Raw genomic sequence first — 21282 nt, forward strand, 5'->3', positions numbered from 1 at the left:
CAGGAAGGAACAGCTGCAACCCGGAGCATCCGGGGCTTATTTTCTGGGAATCTCCTTTCCCACTCTGTGTCCCCTTGAGTGACATGTCATGACCTTACACGGAACCAAGGGTATTTTGGGCAGGAGGGGTCCAGAAGGGGCGGCCGCCTGCGTGCTTATTAACCTACTGCACTCTTCTCCCTGCAGAAATCGCCTTTCCCACTGATTCATTGCGTGTCGGGAAGCCGAGCATGACACGTTCAAAGCCGCCCCGATAGCGCTTGATATTCAGTGTGCCCCCCTCCCACCTCAGAGGAGGGGGCTCTTCTCTCCCACCCAGGGGGAGGAGCGATCTGCATGCTGGATGTGCCAAGACTGGGGGTCATTTGCATTAAGCATCCAGAAATTCTCTACTTGCAATCTGTCACCCTTCACTGGGTTTTCATTTTATATCCTTCACAACATAAGGAAGAGAGCAAGAGGCAGAGAGGATGTGGTCTCAGGCCCCCACGGAAGGCTGCAGGAGAAACAGGACTGAGCTGCAGTTTTCAGAGCAGAGGCGCCTGGCGGGAAACGCCGGAAGACACTGCCAGGCCAGGCCAGTGCTCAGCAAGACCAGCAGGTGCAGGGTGCAGCCAGGAGGCCAGAATCCGGCCCTGGAGCTGCCCTGATGAAGCTCACCTTTCTGAAGAGCGAAATTCAAATCCAGTAGCGGCTTTGCCTGAGAACATCTGGCCTGGCTTTTCTGCAGGTGACGGCTGGAGGTCCCCACAGGCGGAAGCTTGGTGCAGAGGTGTTTCCGCTCCTGGCCCTGCAGGCCCTGCTTTTGACTTAGCACAGAACTGTGTTCCCATCCTAGCAGCACGTGGGGAGGCCCGGGGGCAGTTTTAAAAGTATCCAGAACCCTCCAAGCCTGTGACATCAGAATCCTGGGGCTGGGCACAGATGGGGCAGGACAGGCAGCCGCGGAGGCACCTGGATGTGATGGGAGCTGTCACCCTCTGCCCTGAGCCTCTCTTTCCTCGTCTGTGAAGTGAGTCTGCGAGAGCCTTCTGCCCAGGGAGGCCTGAGCATGGGCCGACCCCTGAGCCCGACCCCTCTGGGTTCCTAGGCAGAGGGTATGCGAGGAAGGGGCTCCGAGGCCATGATGAGGCCTAGCCACCCCCGCCCTGGCCCTTCCCGTCCCACTCCCAGGAATGAGGAGCTCACAGAGAATAAACTGCTGGAGAGCTGGTTCCTCTGGGGAGCGAGCCCCTGCACCTGCTGGTCTTGCTGAGCCCTGGCCTGGCCTGGCAGTGTCTTCCGGCGTTTCCCGCCAGGCCCCTCTGCTCTGAAAACTGCAGCTCGGTCCCGTTTCTCCTGCAGCCTTCCGTGGGGGCCTGAGACCACATCCTCTCTGCCTCTTGCTCTCTTCCTCACGTTGGGAGGGAGAGCAAACACCTGCCCAGGTGGGCAACATACCCCAGAAGGAAAAGAACCGCACACAGCGTTCTACGTGAAGGCGTCTGGGGGCCCAGAGGCCGGAGATGAGAGGCCCCCACAGAGATCAGCCACCCGCATTCCCAGGCTGGGCCACCCCGGGTCTCAGCAAGAAGCTTCTTTCCCGAGCCTGGCCTGTGACCTCAGCCAAGCCTGCTCTGCTCCCCTGGAGCCCTGGGCACGGCACGGCAGCCCTGTGTTGTACTGGTGAAGACACGGTCCCTTCCTACTGCATCTGGCCCTTCCTGGTCCCCAGGAGCTCAGATGCTGGTGCCAGCGGTGCAGACTTGGGGTTCTGTCCCTCCTGGCCTGATCTGTTTGGGCTGCATGCACAGCAGGCCCAGCCAGTGGGTCGTAGACTCCCAGCTCCATCCTGCCCTCATCCTGGGCCCTCACCCAGTTCCAGGGACTGCAAGGGTCCAGATGGAGCTGAAACCCCAGGGCTGCTGTTCCCATGGCTGGGTCCTAAGGCCCCCACTGTCCTGGCCACAGGGCGTGGGTCCAGTCCCCTTCTCTCCCTGGGGCAGAGAAGTCTCTGTAGGGCGGGAAACGGCAGGGCTCCTCCCAACACAGAGCTGGGGTGGGACCTGGTCCAGCTGCCCCTGATCCCACTGACCTCATGCGTCCTCTGGGCCTCATGAGAGCCCTGGGTTCTGGGGACCCCCAGCCTCAGCCAAGCCTCCTACCCACCGGGGAGCCCTTGCAGAGCCCCCTCGTGTCCTTGAACTGTGGGGAAACGAAAGCAAAACTTCAGGCCAGTCTCCTTCTGGGCTGCATCACGGAGAGGGAAGGGAGAGGACAGGGAAGAGTTCAGAGCTCCCCGGGGAGCAGCCCCCCCCTTCCTGGAGCCACGCCCCTCACCCCAGGCCTCCCCTCTGATTCCCCGTCTGTCTGTCTCTGCCCTCTCCGCAGTCCACGGCATCAAGTGGACCTGCAGCAACGGCAACAGCAGCTCAGGCTTCTCCGTGGAGCAGCTGGTACAGCAGATCCTCGACAGCCACCAGACCAAGCCCCAGCCACGGACCCACAACTGCCTGTGCACCGGCAGCCTGGGTGAGCCAGGCCAGTCCTTCCGGGTGTCTAGAGAGGAAAGGGCGACCCTGTGGCTCCCCTAGCCCTGCACCCCCGTCCTGGGGAGAAACGGCTCCCTCTAGGCCTGGGGGCAAGCAGGGTAGACTGCAGAGTCGGGCCTGGAGAGGGGCTCCTTGCCTCTGTCCACCGCCACAGTCGCCAGCCAGGACCCGCATCCCCAGGGCCTCAGTGGCAGCCCCACGTGGCCTGGCCCTGGGGTTTCCCGGGGACATCTGGCCCTGAGTCAATGGGACCACTCAAGCTGAACCTCTTTCTTTAACCTCTGTCTCCTCTAAGAACAGAAGGCACCCGTGCTCTCCATCCGAACTCTTCTGCTTTCCCGATAATGGTATTTGCTCTCAGAAATGTGGTTCTCCACTCCCTGGCTGCCTTAATTAGATATTTCCATGAGGGGTCAGGTCACTTGCCTGCAAAGTCTTGGTGCATTTAGGAGTCTTAGTGCTGAGGCTATAACAGGATCGGATTGGGAAGAATTCACCCTTTTATCAAAAGCGAGGTGACCCTTATCGGATGGAACAAAAATAGTGACAGAGTGGGTGCAGAGGCCACAGGGGAGGTGCTGCAGCGAGGCTCCCCGGAGCTCGGAAACACTCGCCTCCTACGTTGTCTCCCTCTTGCCTCTGAACCGAGGGGCTGAGGCTCTCTGACTTTGCTCAGGACTTAGAAGGATTTGCACCCTGCAAAGAGCTGAGCACAGGCCAGGCTTAGCAGAACTGGGGAGAGAAAGCGTCAGACACCTTTCCGAAAGGGGGCAGGGTCTAGAATGCTCTTTGGGCATTGAGAACTGATCCGGAAGAATACATCCTCTCCACGTCCCCCTGTCAGCCCCTGGCTTCTAGTCCCAAGGGCGTGGGGGGCTCTACTGAGGCTTCAGGAAGACTGGGGCTCCCAGAAGCATTGTGTGATCCAAACAGGTGTGGGAAATTGGAATGGGGGCAGGGACCCGGCCACCGTCCCTGGGCTGAGCCCCTCTCACCAGCAAGGGCCCTCCCAGATGGGAGATGGCGGAGGGGGGACTTTCCTCGAGGGTGACAGCCACCCCTCTCCCATCCTCCCCGGTGCCGGATACTACTATTATGATTTGGGGAGCACAGAAAGGCCTAAGGGCCCCTAGCCTTTGGGGGGGGGGTCACAGAGGGAATGGGAGACCCCAAGGCTGGGCTAAGTGGGTGCAGGACCCAAGTGACCAAGGGGTGGGAGCCCAGGCGGGGACCTCGCCAAGGGCCCAGCTCTGACCCTGTCTCTGTGTGTGCATGTGCGTGTGTGTGTGTGCACACGTGTGTGCCGTGCTCTGATCTCCCCAGGAGCGGGCAGCAGCATGCACCACAAGTGTAACAGTGCCAAACACCGCATCATCTCGCCGAAGGTGGAGCCGCGGTCGGGGGGCTACGGGAGCCACTCGGAGGTGCAGCACAACGACGTGTCAGAGGGAAAGCACGAACCCAGCCACGGCAAGGGCGCCAGCCGCGAGAAGCGGAACGGCAAGGTGGCCAAGCCAGCCCTGCTGCACCAGAACAGCACCGAGGTGTCCTCCACCAACCAGGTGGAGGTGCCTGACACCACCCAGAGCTCCCCCGTGTCCATCAGCAGCGGGCTCAACAGCGACCCGGACATGGTGGACAGCCCCGTGGTCACAGGCGTGTCCAGCATGGCGGTGGCCTCCGTGATGGGGGGCTTGTCCCAGAGCGCCACGGTGTTCATGTCGGAGGTCACCAGCGAGGCCGTGTACACCATGTCCCCCACCTCGGGGCCCAATCACCACCTCCTCTCGCCCGACGCCTCTCAGGGCCTGGTCCTGGCCGTGAGCTCCGACGGCCACAAATTCGCCTTCCCCACCACGGGCAGCTCGGAGAGCCTGTCCATGCTGCCCACCAACGTGTCCGAAGAGCTGGTCCTCTCCACCACCCTCGACGGCGGCCGGAAGATCCCGGAGACCACCATGAACTTTGACCCCGACTGTTTCCTCAATAACCCAAAGCAGGGCCAGACGTACGGGGGCGGGGGCCTGAAGGCCGAGATGGTCAGCTCCAACATCCGGCACTCCCCGCCCGCTGCTGACAGGAGCTTCGGCTTCACCAGCGTCCTGGCCAAGGAGATAAAGACGGAGGACACCTCTTTCGAGCAGCAGATGGCCAAGGAGGCATACTCTTCCTCCGCAGTGGCCGCGGGCTCCGGCTCCCTCACCCTGACGGCTGGCTCCAGCCTCCTGCCATCGGGTGGCGGCCTGAGTCCCAGCACCACGCTGGAGCAGATGGACTTCAGCGCCATAGACTCCAACAAAGACTACACGTCCAGCTTCAGCCAGACAGGCCACAGCCCCCACATCCACCAGACCCCCTCCCCAAGCTTCTTCCTGCAGGACGCCAGCAAGCCCCTTCCCCTTGAGCAGACCGCCCACAGCAGCTTGAGCCACTCCGGGGGCACCTTCGTGATGCCCACGGTGAAAACCGAGGCCTCGTCCCAGACCAGCTCCTGCAGCGGCCACGTGGAGACTCGGATAGAGTCCACGTCCTCCCTGCACCTCATGCAGTTCCAGGCCAATTTCCAGGCCATGACAGCAGAAGGGGAGGTCACTATGGAGACCTCTCAGGCAGCCGAAGGGGGCGAGGTCCTCCTCAAGTCCGGGGAGCTGCAGGCCTGTGCCTCAGAGCACTACCTGCAGCCTGAAAGCAACGGGGTGATCCGAAGCGCTGGTGGGGTCCCCATCCTCCCGAGCAACGTGGTGCCGGGACTCTACCCAGTGGCCCAGCCCAGCCTGGGCAACACCTCCAACATGGAGCTCAGCCTGGACCACTTCGACATCTCCTTCAGCAACCAGTTCTCCGACCTCATCAATGACTTTATCTCCGTGGAGGGGGGCAGCGGCACCATCTACGGTCAGCAGCTGGTGTCGGGGGACAGTGCCGGGCTCTCGCAGTCGGAAGACGGGGCTCGCGCCCCCTTCACCCAGGCGGAGATGTGCATTCCCTGCTGCAGCCCCCAGCAAGGGACCCTGCAGCTGAGCAGCACTGAGGGCGGGGCCGGCACCATGGCCTACATGCACATCACAGACGTGGTCTCCGCCTCCTCAGCCCAGGGCTCGCTGGGGATGCTGCAGCCGAGCGGACGGGTGTTCATGGTGACCGACTACTCCCCCGAGTGGTCTTACCCAGAGGTAAGCTGCCAGCGGCGGCGACTGGCACCTCCCCTCCGCTCGCCCCACCTGCCCTGGGTCCTGGGCTCGACCCCAAAGACAAAGCTGTCCCCTCCCTCGGGCCCCGCAAGAGTGCTTCTCAACCGCACTAGAGCAAGTAGCATCCAAGTCAGGGGGCTTTGGAGGCAGAGTCACTGCCGGCTCTGCCAGAAGTCTGCTGTTTGCTGGCTCTGTGTCAAGAAGCTACCTGGGTTTGACTTTTCACCCCTCTCCCTCCCTCCCTTCCTCCCTCCCTTTCTTCTTCCCTTTTTTCTTTTCCTTCTTCTTTCCCTCCTTCTTTTTTTCTCTTCTTTTTTTTTGAGAAAAGGGCCCTAGGGCTGCTTTAAAAACATTCAGAGAGCCAGGGATTTAGCTCAGTGGTTCCGGCGCCTGCCTCGCAAGCGCAAGGTCCCGAGTTCGATCCCCGGTACCAAAACCCTCCCCCCCCCCAAAAAATAAAAACATTCAGAGATCCAAGACCCATAGACAACCCAGATCCCAACCTGTGTCACCCCACCCCATCCCAGAAGGCCAGTGAGCTCCCTGCAGATCTGACTTTGGGAATCACTGCTGCAGAGACCAGCACTGTGGGAAAGTGCTCACGTCTTGCTTCAGCCTGTGCTCAAAGGCCAGGGGAATGAGTGCATAAGGAGAAACCTTTGGCTTTTCTCCAAACCGGAGGGGGACAGGAAGGGGACAGCATGGCCTCAGCTTTCCCTAAATACCTGCTGCACACAGCGAGTGCTCCCTCTTCCTCCCAGCCTGCCTGTCAGGCAGCTGTCCCTTGAGGCCGGGTGGGGCACTTCCTCCCGGGAGGTGGCTACCACAGCTCCCTGGGGTCCTTGGGCATGTTCCCTAGATGCCAGGGCCTGGGCCACTGCTGCTGGGGGACCCTGAGGAGGGGCTCATACTTCATGGCCCTCTTTCCCTTATGGCAAAGCTAAAACAAAGAATCTGTGTGCAATGCCCCCAGAAGGTCCCATGGCAGCTGGGACAAGAGCCCAGCCTCAGGACAGGGCATCCAAAAAGAAGGCAGGTGCTACAGAGACCAGCTGCAGCTCCCACGCAGCATGTCTGTGTGCCACATGCATATAAACAAGGAGAGGAAGCCTAGCACAATGGCACACGCCTGTAATCTCAGCAGTCTGGGAGGCTGAGGCAGGAGGATCACAAATTCAAGCCCAGACTGGGCAACTTAGCAAACTCTGTCTCAAAATAAAGAAATTTTAAAAATTGGCTGAAGGGCCGGGGATTTAGCTCAGTGGTTTCAGTGCCTGCTGTGCAGGCACAAGGACCTGAGTTCGATCCCCCGTACCAAAAAAAAAAAAAAATTGGCTGGGGATGTAGCTCAGATCAAAGGCCCTGGGTTCGATCTCCAACACACACACACACACACACACACACACACACACACACACACAGGAGTGGAGAGAGGCTGCCACATGCTTGGTGCTGGGGCCAAGTGGTCTGGACTCAAATCTGGTCCATGACCTGGGGCAAGTAGCTGGCCTTTCCTGTCTCTAAAACTGGAGCACTAAGCCTCGTGGTGGCTTAAGGACCCAGTGTGAAGGGCTCAGGAGGGAGGGAAAGAATGCAGTGGGAAAGCCAGCCCTATCCTCTGATCTATTTGACTCAGGTGGGAGGGCGTGGACTCGGGCACTTCGAGTCCTAGGACCAGGGGCGCTTAGAGACTCCCTGGCTCACATCCTGCGGGTCCTCCTTCCCGGCCCCTGGCTCTTTCCCGGCCTCCGTGGGCCACTGGCTCTGGAGAGAGGGACTTCAGCTGGGCTGGTTCCCGCCCATCTTCACCAGCTGCACATCCGGTCTTGGAGCGGCAGTTCCGCGTCTTGCCACGAGAGGGCAACCCAGGCATGGCAAAAGCAGCAGCTTTCAGCCGCATCCAACCCTGGTTTTCCAGAAACCCTGGAGGCTTCTTCCTTCACCCACACTCAAAAGCAGCTCTAAGTCAGTTTGATTTGGAAAACGGTCCTCCGGGACCCGGTGCTGCAGCCTCATGATGATGCCTCCAAGGTCCCAGTGGCTCTGACAGCCATTTCCTCCTCACCACGCTCTCCTTCCCAGGACACTGACGCCAGGCCAGAGCAGTGGTCAGCCTGTCCTCTGCTCTCCGAGAGACAGCACCTCTGCCCTGACACATGTGTCCCCTCACAGCATCCGTCCCTTCTGCAGCAGGCAGGAGTCTAGCTGTGCACCGATGGCATCAGGAGCCCCTGCTAGCCAGGCTCCGAAGCTCAGGGAGGGCCCCCCCTCCACCCTCCCATGGCTGCTCCCGTTTCACCTGTGCTCTGCCACCTCTTCACCTCCAGCTGCAGCTGGTCACCAGTACGTGCACACGCGTGTGCGCACGTACACACCAGAGGCGCCCCCATCCCCCAGCATCTGCCCTGGCTGCATCGGAAACTGGGCCCTTCAACTCGGCATTCCCGAGGTGCAAGGACCCGATACCATCTGCTGCTGCCTCCCTGCCCCCCCCTCCCCGATGCTCCTGCGTCACTTCCCACCCCTGCTCCTGCTGCACCAGGCACAGGAGGCTGCAATTAGAGCCATCAGGCATGCACATGTCACAACCGATCAGCACAGCCAGGCAGCGGTTGCCATGGGAACCGTCCCCTGAGCTGAGGGATGCTGAGGCTTCCCGCCGTGGCGGTTTCCATGGAAAAGGTCCTGATGTTCGCCAGTGATTCCTGCAGCCCTTTGTTCCCCTACAACAGCCCCAGCGTCACGCTAGCAGCTGCAGATTGGGGTTATTATATTTTCCCCCTTTTTTCTCACGTGGTAATTGTCGGTGTCCTTTTGAAGCCCCGCTCTTCCGCTTCGCAGGGTCCCGGGGGGGGGGTCATGCCCGAGCCGGCCTCCGGTGCTCCTGGATGTTCCAGCCGGGCGCCCTGTGCAGCCCCCTGCCCTGCCACTTCCACAGAACCCCACATCTCCCTGTGGAGCCAAGGAGATTCATTTCCACCCAGAGGGCTTGGGCCACTTGCCTGAGGACCCCCAGTCCTGAGTTCTCCCTGCTGCCCCCGAACTTGGATCACCTAGCAGTAAAGGGATCTCCCCAAAGAACGCCAGCTCCGAGGAGGACCCACCCGCGAGCAGGGGGAACCCTGCAGTCTCAGAAAGCAAATCCACCTCACCCCTGGAAACACCCGCAGCTGCTCCTGACGCCCAAGGGCCCTCCCCTGGGCCAGGGCCAGGCTTGGGTACACTGTGGGGAGCAAGGTCTGCGTGCAGGCTGGGGCTCCCTGCAGGGCAAGATGGGCAAAGCCAGGACAGGCCGAACAAGAATTAATCAATTAATTAATGAGGGTCCAGCTGGCCCAGGGCGGCAGTGGAGGAGCTCGCTCTGGCCCTTTTGCCCAAGAGTAGGGGGAAGGGGAGCTCGGCCAGGCTGGTCTCCAGCAGCGCCTCTCGGCCTTCTGCAGCCTGGACGCCAGGTGGCGCTCTCCGCCCTGGCCGGCGCGGCTCTCCGCCCCCCTGCGGGGAAAGGTGTTTACTTGTTTGGGGGTGGGGTGGCCGAGCCTCTGGGGTGGGTCCGCCCAAGGTTAGCCAGCAGAGCCAGAGGCCAGCGCCCCCCGCCCCTGCATCCCGGGGGACAGCCTCCCTCCGCCCCGAGTGACCACCGTAAGTAAGGGAGGGCCCTCGAGCGCCTCCTGCGCCCGGGGCTGCGCGGAGAGAGCCGAAGTGCTGCTCATCACGGCCTGGGCCCTGCGCCGGGCTGCGCGGCGCGGTCGTGAGGCCTCGCGCACCTGGCTCGGCGGCGCCCTGCTGGCCCGAGCAGGCGGTCAGGGAGTGCGCAGGCTTTCCGATGCGCTCCCACCCTGGGCGCTGGGCTCCCCCGGAGCGGCGTCCCTCCCGCGCCCCCAGGCCGGGCTCAGGCCCCGCCCACCCCAGATTCCACTGGGGCAGTCTCTGAGCCTCTCAACTCTGACCCCTTCGCCCCATTTTCCTGTGTATAGTCTGTGTATAGTCTCCCTTCCCTTCCACCCTCCCCTGGCCATATCCCAGCATGGCCCTGCGGACAGGGTTGCCGGGGACAGTGTCAGGGTGTCGGGTGTCCCCAGGAAGCCCGCAGGGCCTCCTGAGGGTCAAGATTGGACAGCTGCCCTCCTGTCCTCAAAGTGACTGGAGGTCCTGGGCCCCTCCTTGGGAGGAGGAGGCTGCGGCCTGGAAATCTGCATGTTTCAGCCCCCCAATCTGAGCACACAGCTGCAGGCCCTTCCCTGCACCACGCACGCCCCTTCCTGGTGGCTTCTGCTCCATCTCTGTCCCCATCTGTCCCCTCCAGGGAGGAGTGAAGGTCCTCATCACAGGCCCATGGCAAGAAGCCAGCAATAACTACAGCTGCCTGTTCGACCAGATCTCAGTGCCTGCATCCCTGATTCAGCCTGGGGTGCTGCGCTGCTACTGCCCAGGTGAGAAACCCCTCCTTTCCCTGGAGAAGCTGTAGGGTCCAAGAGCATCGGACCGAGACTCAGCTGAGGGTGACCCTGCAGCAGGCAGGAACACCAGGCGTGCACAGCTGGGATCTTAAGAAAACATGAGGAGGGGATGGTTTAGAGAACCAATGAGCCAGGGCACACAGGCTGGACCGGCCCGGGAGGAAGCTGTGACCACCCGGGGCTGCGTTGAGGGGCTGGACAGCAGTTGCCTGTGGGGCTGGAGGCCACCTCTGCAGCAAGGCAGACCTCTCCTGCCCAGGCCACCCTGTCCAGTGGCAGTCCATCTGGGACCTGAGCCCTGGCACAGGGCAGGAACTGTAGGGATCGCAAATGTCAAACTAAGAATAATGCCCACACACTCTCAGAATTTCAGCACCCATCCAGAAAAAGGCTCAGCCAATGTCGTTTGCTTCCAACATCGAGGCCTCAGTGGCCACCCAAGAAATCCCCCTAGGATCCCCCTCCGTGTTCTCCCCCGAGGCTCTGACCTGCTCCCCCTGTCACCCTAAGGCTTCGTCATCATCTGCTTAGCTTGGTGTCCCTGTCGGTGTCCTAAGGGAGCCGGGGCTGAGGCCAGCAGCAACAACCTCCCCCTTGCTGACCCTGTCCCCAGAGGTCACCTGCCTCACTCCCCACGGCCCAGCCAGACCCCTGTCTTCCCTGCAGCCCTGCTGGGCTTGGACAGCAGCCACCCTAGATGCCAGCCTAGGCCGCGTCAGTCTGTCACAGTGCAGGAGAGAGGACAGAGTGTTATTGAACTGTCCACTTATCACCTGGTGCTGGACAGGGACTCGCTCCGGCCTGTAAATAGATGCCACTTCCTGTCCCTGCTCCTGGCCTGGCTGAAGACCCAGACCTTGCCCATCCTCAGTTACCGGATCCCTCCAGGAAATAAATAAATAAAGGTCTTGCCTTCTGGGTGATGTCCCAGGTCAGACCTGGAGAATCCCAGGGGCTGGAGCTGCTCACCTCTGCGTGTGTCCCAGCCACCCAGATGTCGCCTATGTGGCTTCGGCTGGAGTTTGCCGGTCTGGGCCTCAGTTTCTGTCTTTAATGAGAGTATCGGATGAGAGAGAACTCATGAAGCACCCGACTCAGGAGCTGGATTCTGAAGGCTCCGTCCATTGGTGAGACCTTCACTCTTCTGTCCCGGGGCAGAGCGAGCAGAGAGCCAGGGCTCCGGCAGTTCTGGCCCGAGGCACTTCTGGGGCCCTGGGCTGGGAGGCAGCCTCTGCTCCAGCCACTCCTGGTTCGCTCAGACTCCTCTGAGGGAACGAGTCTCAGACCAGAAGCCACGAGGCTCCAGGGGGCCTGAAACCCAGGGTCCCTCTGCTGAGGCTCCATCCTGTTTCCCAGCTAACCCCACAGACGGGTCCCCTTTGGACATTTCTGTCTCGAGGCCCACATGGAAGCATTGCTCTGGAGGTATTTATTCATGCATGCATTCATTTCCTTATTTGCCAAATGGGTTTTGAGTACCCCCTGCTTTCCCGTGCACTGTTAGGTGCCTGGAATGATGCAGACAGTAAGGCCCAGCCCCTAACCGGGACCCTGACCCCAAAGAGCAACCACTTCAGGGAGCGGGGCCGGTGCAGCCCAGCCACTGCCCTGAGAGGGCTGCCGACTGCTTGGAGTCCTCACCTCGATCTCCCCAGGGAGTGAGCTGGGGCTGAGCCTCGCCAGAAAGAGGGCTCGGAGGCTGGGGAGCACGGCCAGGCCACCGCAGGGGTGGGATGGTGCAAAATGGGGCACAGGGAGTACAGCCCGGCACGGCCCACAGCCCGGCACACACACCCAAGCCACACGGGCCCACTGGGGACAGGGTTGTGCCCAGGCAGCTCCCATACCAGCAGCAGCAGGGGACACACGGGGATGGACTGTCCCTCCGAGGACTCCAGGGTCGGAACAGAGCCAAGCCTGTGGGCAGAAGGGGGCAACTGGACTCAAGAGAAGACAGGCAAACTACAAGCGGACTCCGGTGCCCGGACACCCACCCTGGGTTCCCAGGAGGTCACCGAAAGGCAAAAGGACCGAGGGTTACTCTTTCATGACAAGAAAGAAGGCTCCTCCCAGCCACCTATTCCCATTGCTTTCCGGAAGAGGTATTTCGAGACCATCCCTAACCCACCCCAGCAGGGACAGGTGTTACAGTGCTGGTGTCACCTTCAGCAGGAGGCAAAACGCACATGGCTTGGACAAGAGTGGCAGCAGTGGAGACCGAAGAACGGATGGAGCCAGGACTTGCTGATGGATGAATGAGCAGGGCGGGTGGGGGGTACTCGTGGGCCTGGCACCCAGGAGGCCTCGGCTGGTCCCTGTGCTGTCTCTGGGGCAGGCGTGGGAAGCGGCCACCACCCAGCCTTGCTGCAGAGTGCAGGTCCAGGACTGACTGGGGAAGATAAGCTTCCGTGGAGGGGCCCGGAGCAGGGACATGTGGCGCCAGAGCCTGCAGCTCCCCTGGGGCCGGTGTGGCACAGGCGGAGGGGGGTCACAGGGGGAGGCGTGCTGATGCCCTTCCTTCCTGTTGGTTAACCAGGCAGATCTCCATAGGAGGCGAGTGACCGTGAGCCTGGAGGTCTGCCCAGGACACTGTCAAAGCCGCAGGAGGTTCTGGACTAGGCCAGGGCTCCACTGCGGGAGGCCCTTCGTGACCCCTGCCAGCAAGCCCATGGGTCCAGGTTGTGGCCTGGAGCTGACAGATGCAGCCAGGGCAGAAGCAGAGGGGAAAACATATGGCAGTCATAGGAACCTGACTACTGCCGTACTATGTGCACCTGGGCTGGATGGAACCCAGGGGTCAGTGAGGTGGCTTTCCCATCGAAAGTGGAATCTGCAGGCATCCTCAGAGGGAAGCAGAGCTTTTCTCCCATCCCAGGAGCAGCTGCCTTGGCTGGTGCCCTCAGGCTCTGAAAACCAAGAGCCCAAACAGTAATGCGATCCCCATACTTCCTCCCTGGAAATCCAAGGGAAGGCCCTCGGCTCCAGAAAACTACTGCAGAGAAAACAGAGCCCTGATACCTACCAGGGAGGAGACCTGCATGCCCACCATGCCCCATGGGCCATCTTCAGGGGCCACAGGCCAAGCCCCAAGGTAGTAACAGTGCAGTGGAGCAGCAGCCTGTACCCCGGAGCTGAAGCAGGTCTCACTGCCAGTGAGTCTGCTGCAGCCATTCACCTGGTGCATTAGTGTTGCTGAGCCCTGAGCTGGGGTCAGAGGAGTTAGCAAGACCTGCAGGGCCCTGCTGGCGAGCCCGGTGGTGTGTCCCCAGCTCAGCACCCAGTGGGGCACTGCATCCCACCCTGGCTGCAACCACCGAAGCTCTCGCTTCCAGCAGGGAGGCAGAACTTCTAAAACCATGTGTGCGGCACATGTAGGGAGTCAGCACAGGCGTGCAGGAAAGCGTAAAGCAGAAATCAGCGCAGGGCTGCCCAAAGCCAGCATACCTGCCCCTGCCTCGGATGGATGGGCTGTTGTGAAGTCAGCCAGCCTGAGGAGGGGCCGAGGCATCATTCATTCATCCACTTCCTCATGCGGCCCTGGGTGCTGGGCCCAGTCCCTGGCCCCTCGGGGAGCGGAGGAGCAAGCTGGCAGTCACCACAGGGACTCACTCTGGGGACACCCCAGACACCCGCTGGGCCTGGGAGCCAGAGGAGGCTTCCAGGGGAAGTGTCGCTCTTGGGCCCTGAGGACGAGGGGCGCAGGCTGGGACAGAGACCTCTGACCTCTCTGTCCTTCACTTTCAGCCCATGACACGGGTCTTGTGACCCTACAAGTTGCCTTCAACAACCAGATCATCTCCAACTCGGTGGTGTTTGAGTACAAAGCTCGGGCTCTGCCCACGCTACCTTCCTCCCAACACGACTGGCTGTCATTGGACGGTAAGAACGGCGATCGGGTCACCCAGAATGACATTAGGCGCCCACAGTTTGAGAACAGGGGCCAGCCAGTCCCAGAAAGGGGGTCAGTGTCCCCCGGGGGACCTGCTGGGTCCCCACTGTCCGGCTGATGAGTGTGTCACCGGGCAGCCCATGTGTGGCCATAGGCCGGGCCTCTGGGCCTGGATCTCAGGTCCTCCCTGGGGCAGAGTGGAGTCTGGGAGCTGGGCTGCGGCTATTACTCCTGCCCAGGTAGCTGAACAGCTAAACAGGCCCCCGGAAGCCAAGCGTCCCCCTCTGGACCCCAAGCAGCACCTCCAGCGCTGTTTCCTCCCGGGAGCTGCGAGCCCCTGGAGACACGCCGAGCTGCCTTTGCCGCCTGGGCATGTCTCAGCCCAGCCTGAGCTCCGCACAGGGCACACGGACTGCAGTGCCAGGGCAGCTGCAGAGGTGGCCCTCAGAGAGCCCTTGCCGGAGACCTCGGTGGCCCTGGGTGTTTGGGTCTGGGCCAAGTGGACCCTGTGCCCTGTGACTCTGTAGGGACCCTGCCCACCCACAGTACCCGTTTTGCCATCTCACCCCTGCCTTCCCCTGTTACTGGCTGCGGGGACGTCCCCTGGACAGCTTTCCAAAACCCTCGGCATGCAAACCTTGACCTTACCCAGACCCTGCCCCAGTGGTGACAGGGCGACTGGCAGCGACCCTGGCTGACGAACGTCAGAAGCTATTCCCAGAAGTGGTTCTGGGTCAGCAGGCATCTGCACCCTGGCAGTGGCTGCCTGGAAGCACTGTGCTGGCCTTGGCAGTGTCCCTGGCCAAGGCTGGAGCCAGGCAGAGCCGTGATGGTGACCTGCAGTGTGTAACAGAGAAGGGCAGGGTGACCAGGGGCTCCCGTTCAGGAAATCCGGTTTCAGTTTTGCAGAACAAATGGGGAATGGACAAGGAAGCTCTGCAGAGGCCTGGCCCTCCCTGAGTGACCATGTCAGCCTCACGAGGGTGGACAGAGGATGCTTGGGCCTTGGAGATGGAAGCTTTTCATAGAGCAGAGTCTCAGCAGTGCCCAGAAGCCCGGGAAATACTCATGGGCTCCTGGAAGCCCGGAGAGCCAGCTGCGTCCACAGGTCATCCGCGGGGCACCCAGAGGGGAGGATGTGGTGACAGGGAGCGAGGAGGGAGCCTTAACTACCTCGTGACAAACACACCTGCTGCCAAGCCGGGCACCTGCTCGCCAGCCCTCCCCTCCCCTAGGACTCTGGGCCCTGATCTCTGTGATCCCCCAGGCGGAAGTTAGCATCCCCTGACCGCTGGCAGCGGCAGCCTCCACCTTCCCACTAGCAGGGTGCTGTTAGGACACTAGCTCCGACTTGGTGCTGCGCCGAACTGGCCTGGGCCAGCCTGGCGGCCTAGGGGCCACCGACAGGGGCCCAGGGGCCCCACGGAGAGCAGATCGTCCCTTCCCTTCCCGTTGGGTCTTGGCCAGGCATCGAGTAGTGGAGAGAAGGGGGTGGGGCAGGGGAACTGAGAAAGTGGGGTTCTCGTATTTCCTTTCCCCACAGTGGGTGCCCAAGGCCCATGTTCCCAGCCTTTCACTGTCTGTCCCAGCGGAAGGGACAGCTGGGATGCCTGCAGGAGGGCGGGGTCCCCAGGCCCCTGGCCAACCCCTGGGGTGGCCATGCCCGTAGTGTCTGGGCCGATGGTGCCAGCCGGGGGCGGGGGGGGGCAGGGGGCGGCTCCTCCAGCTCCTCCCTGCCTCCGCCACCGCACTCCTGAGGCTGGGTCCCTCAGCCGCCACTGCCACCACCACCGCGCTGTCGCCTTCCGAGCAGCGGCGGCGGGAAGGGGTGGGGACGAGGGCACTGCAGCGCCAAGCGAACTGGGCCAGGCGGCTGAACGTCGCGCGTGCACACACAGACACACGTGCACACACGCGCACGCGTCCTCCCGGCCCGCAGCCGCAATGCAGGCTCTGCGTGGAAAAGCTGGTGGTGCGGATCCCCGGGCCTCGACCGCCGCAGGACGGCGGGTGTAGGCGCAGCGATGCGCAGGAGCCGTCTCCCTCCTTCCGTCCCCTCTGGAGTCCCGGCTGTGTCCCTCCCCCGTCCCGGAGGAGGAGCAGTGTTGGAGGACGGGGATTTTTGCCTTCGCTGGATTTAAACAATGGGGCTGTGCGCCCGGCGAGAGGCGGGGTGGGGACCTGGGCCAGGCGCGGCGAACCCGGAGCGAGCGCGCGCACGTTCACGTGCACAAGCGGCAGCGGCGGCGAAGCCTTTGTCCCGGGCGGGCGCAGCTTTTGTCTGCGCAGCCCCGCCCAGGGAGGGAGGGCCGTCTCCTCAGGGGGACCGCGCGTCCCCAAATCTTAAGCTGGGGCTCAGTCATCCAGGCAGAGATCCTCGGAGAGGTGGGGCAGGCGGCGAAGAGGGAGCCCTGGGGAGCTCAGCCCTCTGGATCCCGGGGCTGCAGCGCTGTCTCCCACCCTAGAGGTTTTCCTCACCCTCTCCAGGTCCCCACTGGTGACTGCGTCAGCGGCCAGAGCCTCCTTTTCCCAGCGCGGGGAGGCTGGCAGCACGTTGGTGACACGAATGTGTCTGTGACTTGAATGCATGTGTGATGGAAGTTAATGCCCACAAGACACACGCAAAGAGCTTACTAATCCAGTGTAGTGGTCAGGGCCCTTCCCGGAGGACGTGACCCTCTGGCGGGGCCTGAAGCCCAGTAGGCATGGGCCAGGCTCTGAGGCGGAGGGCAGGGTGGGAAAGGGCAGCTGACTTTGGCAGAGGCTCCTTCAGAAACTGACACCTGCACCCTTTCTCTCCCAAAGGTCCAGCTTCAGAGCAGGTTTCCCCAGGGCCTGGCCCTGGGTCACTTGCGCGGACCCCAGGCTAGCTGTCCACTTGGGCTTGCGGGGAGCCTTTTCCAGGCTGGAGGTGGACAGGCCATGGTGTTTGCCTCGGAGACACCTGAAAGGGCCTCTGGGAAATGTCACTTCTGATCCAGCCCGGCCTGTGCCGCACTGGGAGGGGTGTGCCGTCTGTTTAGACTGCCCTGCGCCTGTGTTTGCAGAGGGAACAAACCAGGCCATCGCACTGTAGCTGTGCTGCGGCCCGGGGGGTGGGGCAGGCGCTCAGCTGGTCGAGGGCATCGGACACCTTTCGTGACCTCTGTCCCCGGAAGCGGAAACGGAGGTGAGTGGCACTATCTCCAGAGCCAGGCTAAGAAGGCACACCCCTGCCCCTCCCCCGTCCCACTGGACGCCTTCTCGGAGCCCCACTAAGCCGCTTAGGTGATTTCAGTGGCTTCTCTGGCAGCTGAGTCGCCTGCCTGGGGAGAGGACTGGGTGGGGACTGGCTGCAGCCTCCCTGGGCCATCTGGTCCCCTGGGCAGGGACCTGTCCTCTAAGACAGCGGGGCCTGGGGGCTTGAACCTTGCTCTCCAGGCTACTAGTCCAGCTGGCCTGTCCTTGACCTCTGGGTTCCGCACCTGGGACGCCCGGCCCGAGAGCCTGGCCCTGTCTGGGGATGTGGTGAGAAGGAAAGGGCAGGCTGTGGCCTCCCGGTTTCTGGTGCAGCCCAGGCCTCTGCTCATGGGGGAGGCCGTTAGCTGGGGGTGTCCCGGCTCTGCCCATCGGGTTGGGAGCCCACCCTGACCTCGATGTGGGGCTGTCCAGGGACATGCAGAGACGCCACCCCGGCAGTGACACCGGCCCCCAGGAGGCCTATGGCTGCTTCTTCCAGGGTTTCTGATCCCCCCCAGGGCTTCTGCTGAGAGGGCCCAGACCTGCTCCCCCTGGGCTGTTCCCTGCCACCATCCATTCCAGTCCACCTTGTAGCCACCCTCAGCAGGGCCTGTGGGCAACATGGGAAAGATCAGAAACAGGCAAACTGAGAATCATCCAAGGATACAGAGGAGGGAAGAACAAAAAATAAATAATAATTATTAACTAATAAATAATAATGAATTAAATAATTTATTGTTTTACTCAAATAAATAGGGCTTGTTTTGTGGCATATGATACAAACTTTTCAAGGTAAGACAGCGTGTGGTGACTTGTCTTGACTTGGAGAGTTAAGTACCGGGGATCAAACTTGAGTCCTTGCACTTGCGCAGCAGGTGGCAAAACCACTGAGCTACATCCCCGGCCCAGAGGAAGCAATTTCAACCAGTCTTAGACGCAGGACCTGAGACTGAGTGGCAGGAGGAATGTCCCCAGGAGCCGAGTCATTGTCTTCTCCAGTGCATGGGTGCTCCTCAGCACTGTGGGGGAGAGAACGGTGTCAGCACCCAGTCATTGGGGGCATTGTAGCTGTTGGGGTCCCCATGGAGCCAGCCGTTCCCCAGAGCCAGGGACAGGGTGAGGGGTGACAACCTGAGGTTTGTAGCTGAGGACGCACCAAATGGATCTGCATGGCCAGGCTGGGTCCTCATGCAGCCTCCCTGCAGCAGTGACAAATGGTGCCCTGCAGAGAGATGGCACTCAAAGCCCAGCCTCTGCAGACGGGGCAGCCTTGACACCTCATCCTGGTGCTTGGGACAGGAAAGCAAAGCAATGCCATAGAGGGACTCGGGCAGGTGTGGGCAGCTCTTGCAGTTTTCACAAGGGACCAGGTAGCTCATCGAAAAGCCTGAAGGCAGGAGGCTCACAGCCGCCAGTGGGTGAGATCAACCTGCTCTCCCAGGGCCGCTGCATTCACTTCCGCCATGCGCTTTACCCCAGTTCTGGGGGCTACAAGTGTGAGGTGAAGGTGTCAGCAGGGCCGGGCCCCCTCGCAGACTGGAGGAAAGAACTGCCCCGGCCTCTCCCAGCCGCTGGTGGCGGCCGACGTCCCTGGTCTGGCTTGGCTTTGGCAACATAACTCCAGGGTCTGCCTCCACTGCCACGCGGCCGTCATGTCCTCCATGAGTGTCTGTTTCCTGGCAAGGACACCAGTCATTGGACGAGAGCCTGCCCACCCCACTGCGAATGTGCCTTAACTGATTACCTCTAATTCACTCATTGCAAAGACCCTGTTTCCAAAGAAGATCCCACCCGATGTTCCAGTGGACAGCGCAGGGCACCTCCTCCTGGGGGCTCGGGCCAGAGCATCCACAGAGCACAGGGCCTGTGTGGACACAGCTGCTCACAGAGCCCCCAGAAGCATCCTGCGGGTTTGCTCTGCCCAGGCTCCAGCCCTGGACGGGGTGCAGACCAAGTGCTGCCCTATCTCTGGGAGCTGATGCCCAGTCCTACCTCAGAGGCCACCTGGTGGAAGGGGTGCAAGGCGAAGCACAGCTCCCCTGGGCCTCAATGGCACAGTCTCTGTGTGAACGCCGGTTCATACTCAGGAAGCTCGGGCCAGGAGGCTGCGTCCTGCAGGGACACAGGGACAGCTGTGGGACAAAGGACAGAGTAAGACGTGCTGGTTCCAGTCTGTCCCGGGAGCTCCTGTGGTCTCACCGACTGCCCCTGGCCCTATGCTTTGCCCTTTACCTCCCCTGGCCCTGCCCACTGCCCTGACTAGCCCTATCCTTCTGTCACCAGCTCCTCCTCCTGGAACGTTCTTGGGTGTCCACATGGCCAGCTGTCTTCTCCCTTCCCCCACCGGGGCTCTCGTCCCCTCTGCTGGGGTGCTGCCCTGTACCTCCTCCCAGGTCCAGAGCCCCCACTGCAGTGGGACAGTGCCAGCCAGACCCCTCTCGGGTGAGCCACCATGTCCCAGGCAAGGCACATAACCACTCGTGTGTGGCTGCCCTCCCTCCCACACCCCCTGCACTGCGTTCCCACCTCTGGGGCAATCCCGACCCTGAAACCTGAAAGGCATCCCAGAGGCCCCTGTTCTCCCTGCCCCACACCCCAGCACAGCCTGGTGCCTTTCCCTAAATTCCTACGCGTTTCTACTCTCCATCCTCTGCCACCACCATCCTTCAGCCCCAAATGATCCTGCGTGTCCTGAACGGTCTCCAGGCCTCTGTCCCTGGGGCCGATTGTCCTGGCCTTGTCCACTGACTATGTATTAAGGGTCCGCAGTGTGGTGGGCACTGTCCAGGCCCAGGGGAATCGTGGGGCTTATGTCCCAGTGGGTAGAACGATCACGAACAGGCGGCGAAGGTCAGTGTCAGAGGGTGAGAAGCGAGGGGTGGTCGGGAGAGGGGACGAGGGTGGATACAGAGGCTGGAGGTGAAGGGGCTGCGTGAGAAGGAGATGGTGAAGTGGGGGAGGGAGCCAGCATCCTGAGCTCACTGGAAGGACAGTCGGGGCAAAAGGATCAGCACGAGCAAAGTCCCCAGGGAGCCAAGTAGTCTGGCAGCTGGGAGGGGCTGGAACAGGAAAGCCACAGGTCTGGCCACGTGGTGCCCATCATCCAGCACAGGGAGCTGGGGCTTATCCCAAGGGCAGTGGGGGCCCCACGGACAATGTGTCCACGTGCTCTGGTGTGTGCAAGGCCCAGGCCGCCTGGCTGCTGCTGGCAGAATGAATTTCACCTCCACTTGCAGGGATACACCCTGGGGCCCTGGAGTCCGCTTAGACAAGATGACGTGGCTTTGACCGGGCTGGTGAGCATGAATTCTAAGGGACACACTGGCTGTCGGGGCACTTGTAGCTAATGTCAGGGGCCCTGTTAGTGACTTGAGTGTGGAGAATGAGGAAGAAGACAGAATGGGTCACACCTGGATTTGGGGCATGGAGAGCCGAGGGACAGCAGGGCGCTTGCTGAGATGGAGGAGTCAGGGGAGTGTAGAGTCTGCTTTGGGCCGGGTCGCAGCTGACAGCCTCACTAGGGAGACAACTCATAGTTGGCTTTGAACATCTGGAGACCACAGAGAAAGAGATCCAGAGTGGAGGTGAAATTTAGGAGCGTCCAGAGCTGTGGGTGTCGATGCCATCAGCCCACGAAGGGTGCAGATGAGGAGAGAGAGCCTGCGAGGTGAGCCATGGCCAGCCCACTGTCACGTGTCGAGCAGAGGAGAAGCTGGCGACAAGGCTGAGTGGCAGCGAGGAGGAAAGAAGACGGGGGGTGGGGGTGGGGTACCCAGCTGGGAGTGAGAAAAGAGGCCTTGGAAGAACAAGACTTGGGCAGGCACACTCAGTGCCAAGTGGAAAGGTGGGAAGGGCACAGCATTTGGAGGGATTCAGATGCGGCAAGATTGAGAGGGGAGACGGAGGCCCCTGAGTTCAAAGAAATCAGGGAAGTGGCTGGGAAATCCAGATGAGACGCTGCCACGCCTGACTCTGCACCCAGAGCCACAGCCTGG

The 21282-nt window shown here is 61.6% G+C and overlaps 1 protein-coding gene across 15 annotated transcripts in view; it reads left to right on the forward strand.

Moving 5' to 3' along the window:
• Positions 1–21282, forward strand: part of Camta1 (calmodulin binding transcription activator 1) — a 777226-nt gene that overhangs the window by 691035 nt on the left and 64909 nt on the right. For all 15 annotated transcript variants that reach the window (XM_021243596.2, XM_021243595.2, XM_021243599.2 and 12 more), the window contains 4 exons: positions 2371–2511; positions 3855–5704; positions 10026–10152; positions 13924–14058. In XM_021243596.2, coding sequence (XP_021099255.1) covers positions 2371–2511; positions 3855–5704; positions 10026–10152; positions 13924–14058 — 2253 coding nt within the window. The remainder of the gene's footprint in view (positions 1–2370; positions 2512–3854; positions 5705–10025; positions 10153–13923; positions 14059–21282) is intronic.

This window comes from Heterocephalus glaber, unplaced genomic scaffold, assembly GCF_053883595.1.
Source record: "Heterocephalus glaber isolate CG9 unplaced genomic scaffold, H.glaber_assembly_v1.0 deba00001447, whole genome shotgun sequence".
Taxonomy (NCBI): Eukaryota; Metazoa; Chordata; class Mammalia; order Rodentia; family Bathyergidae; genus Heterocephalus; species Heterocephalus glaber.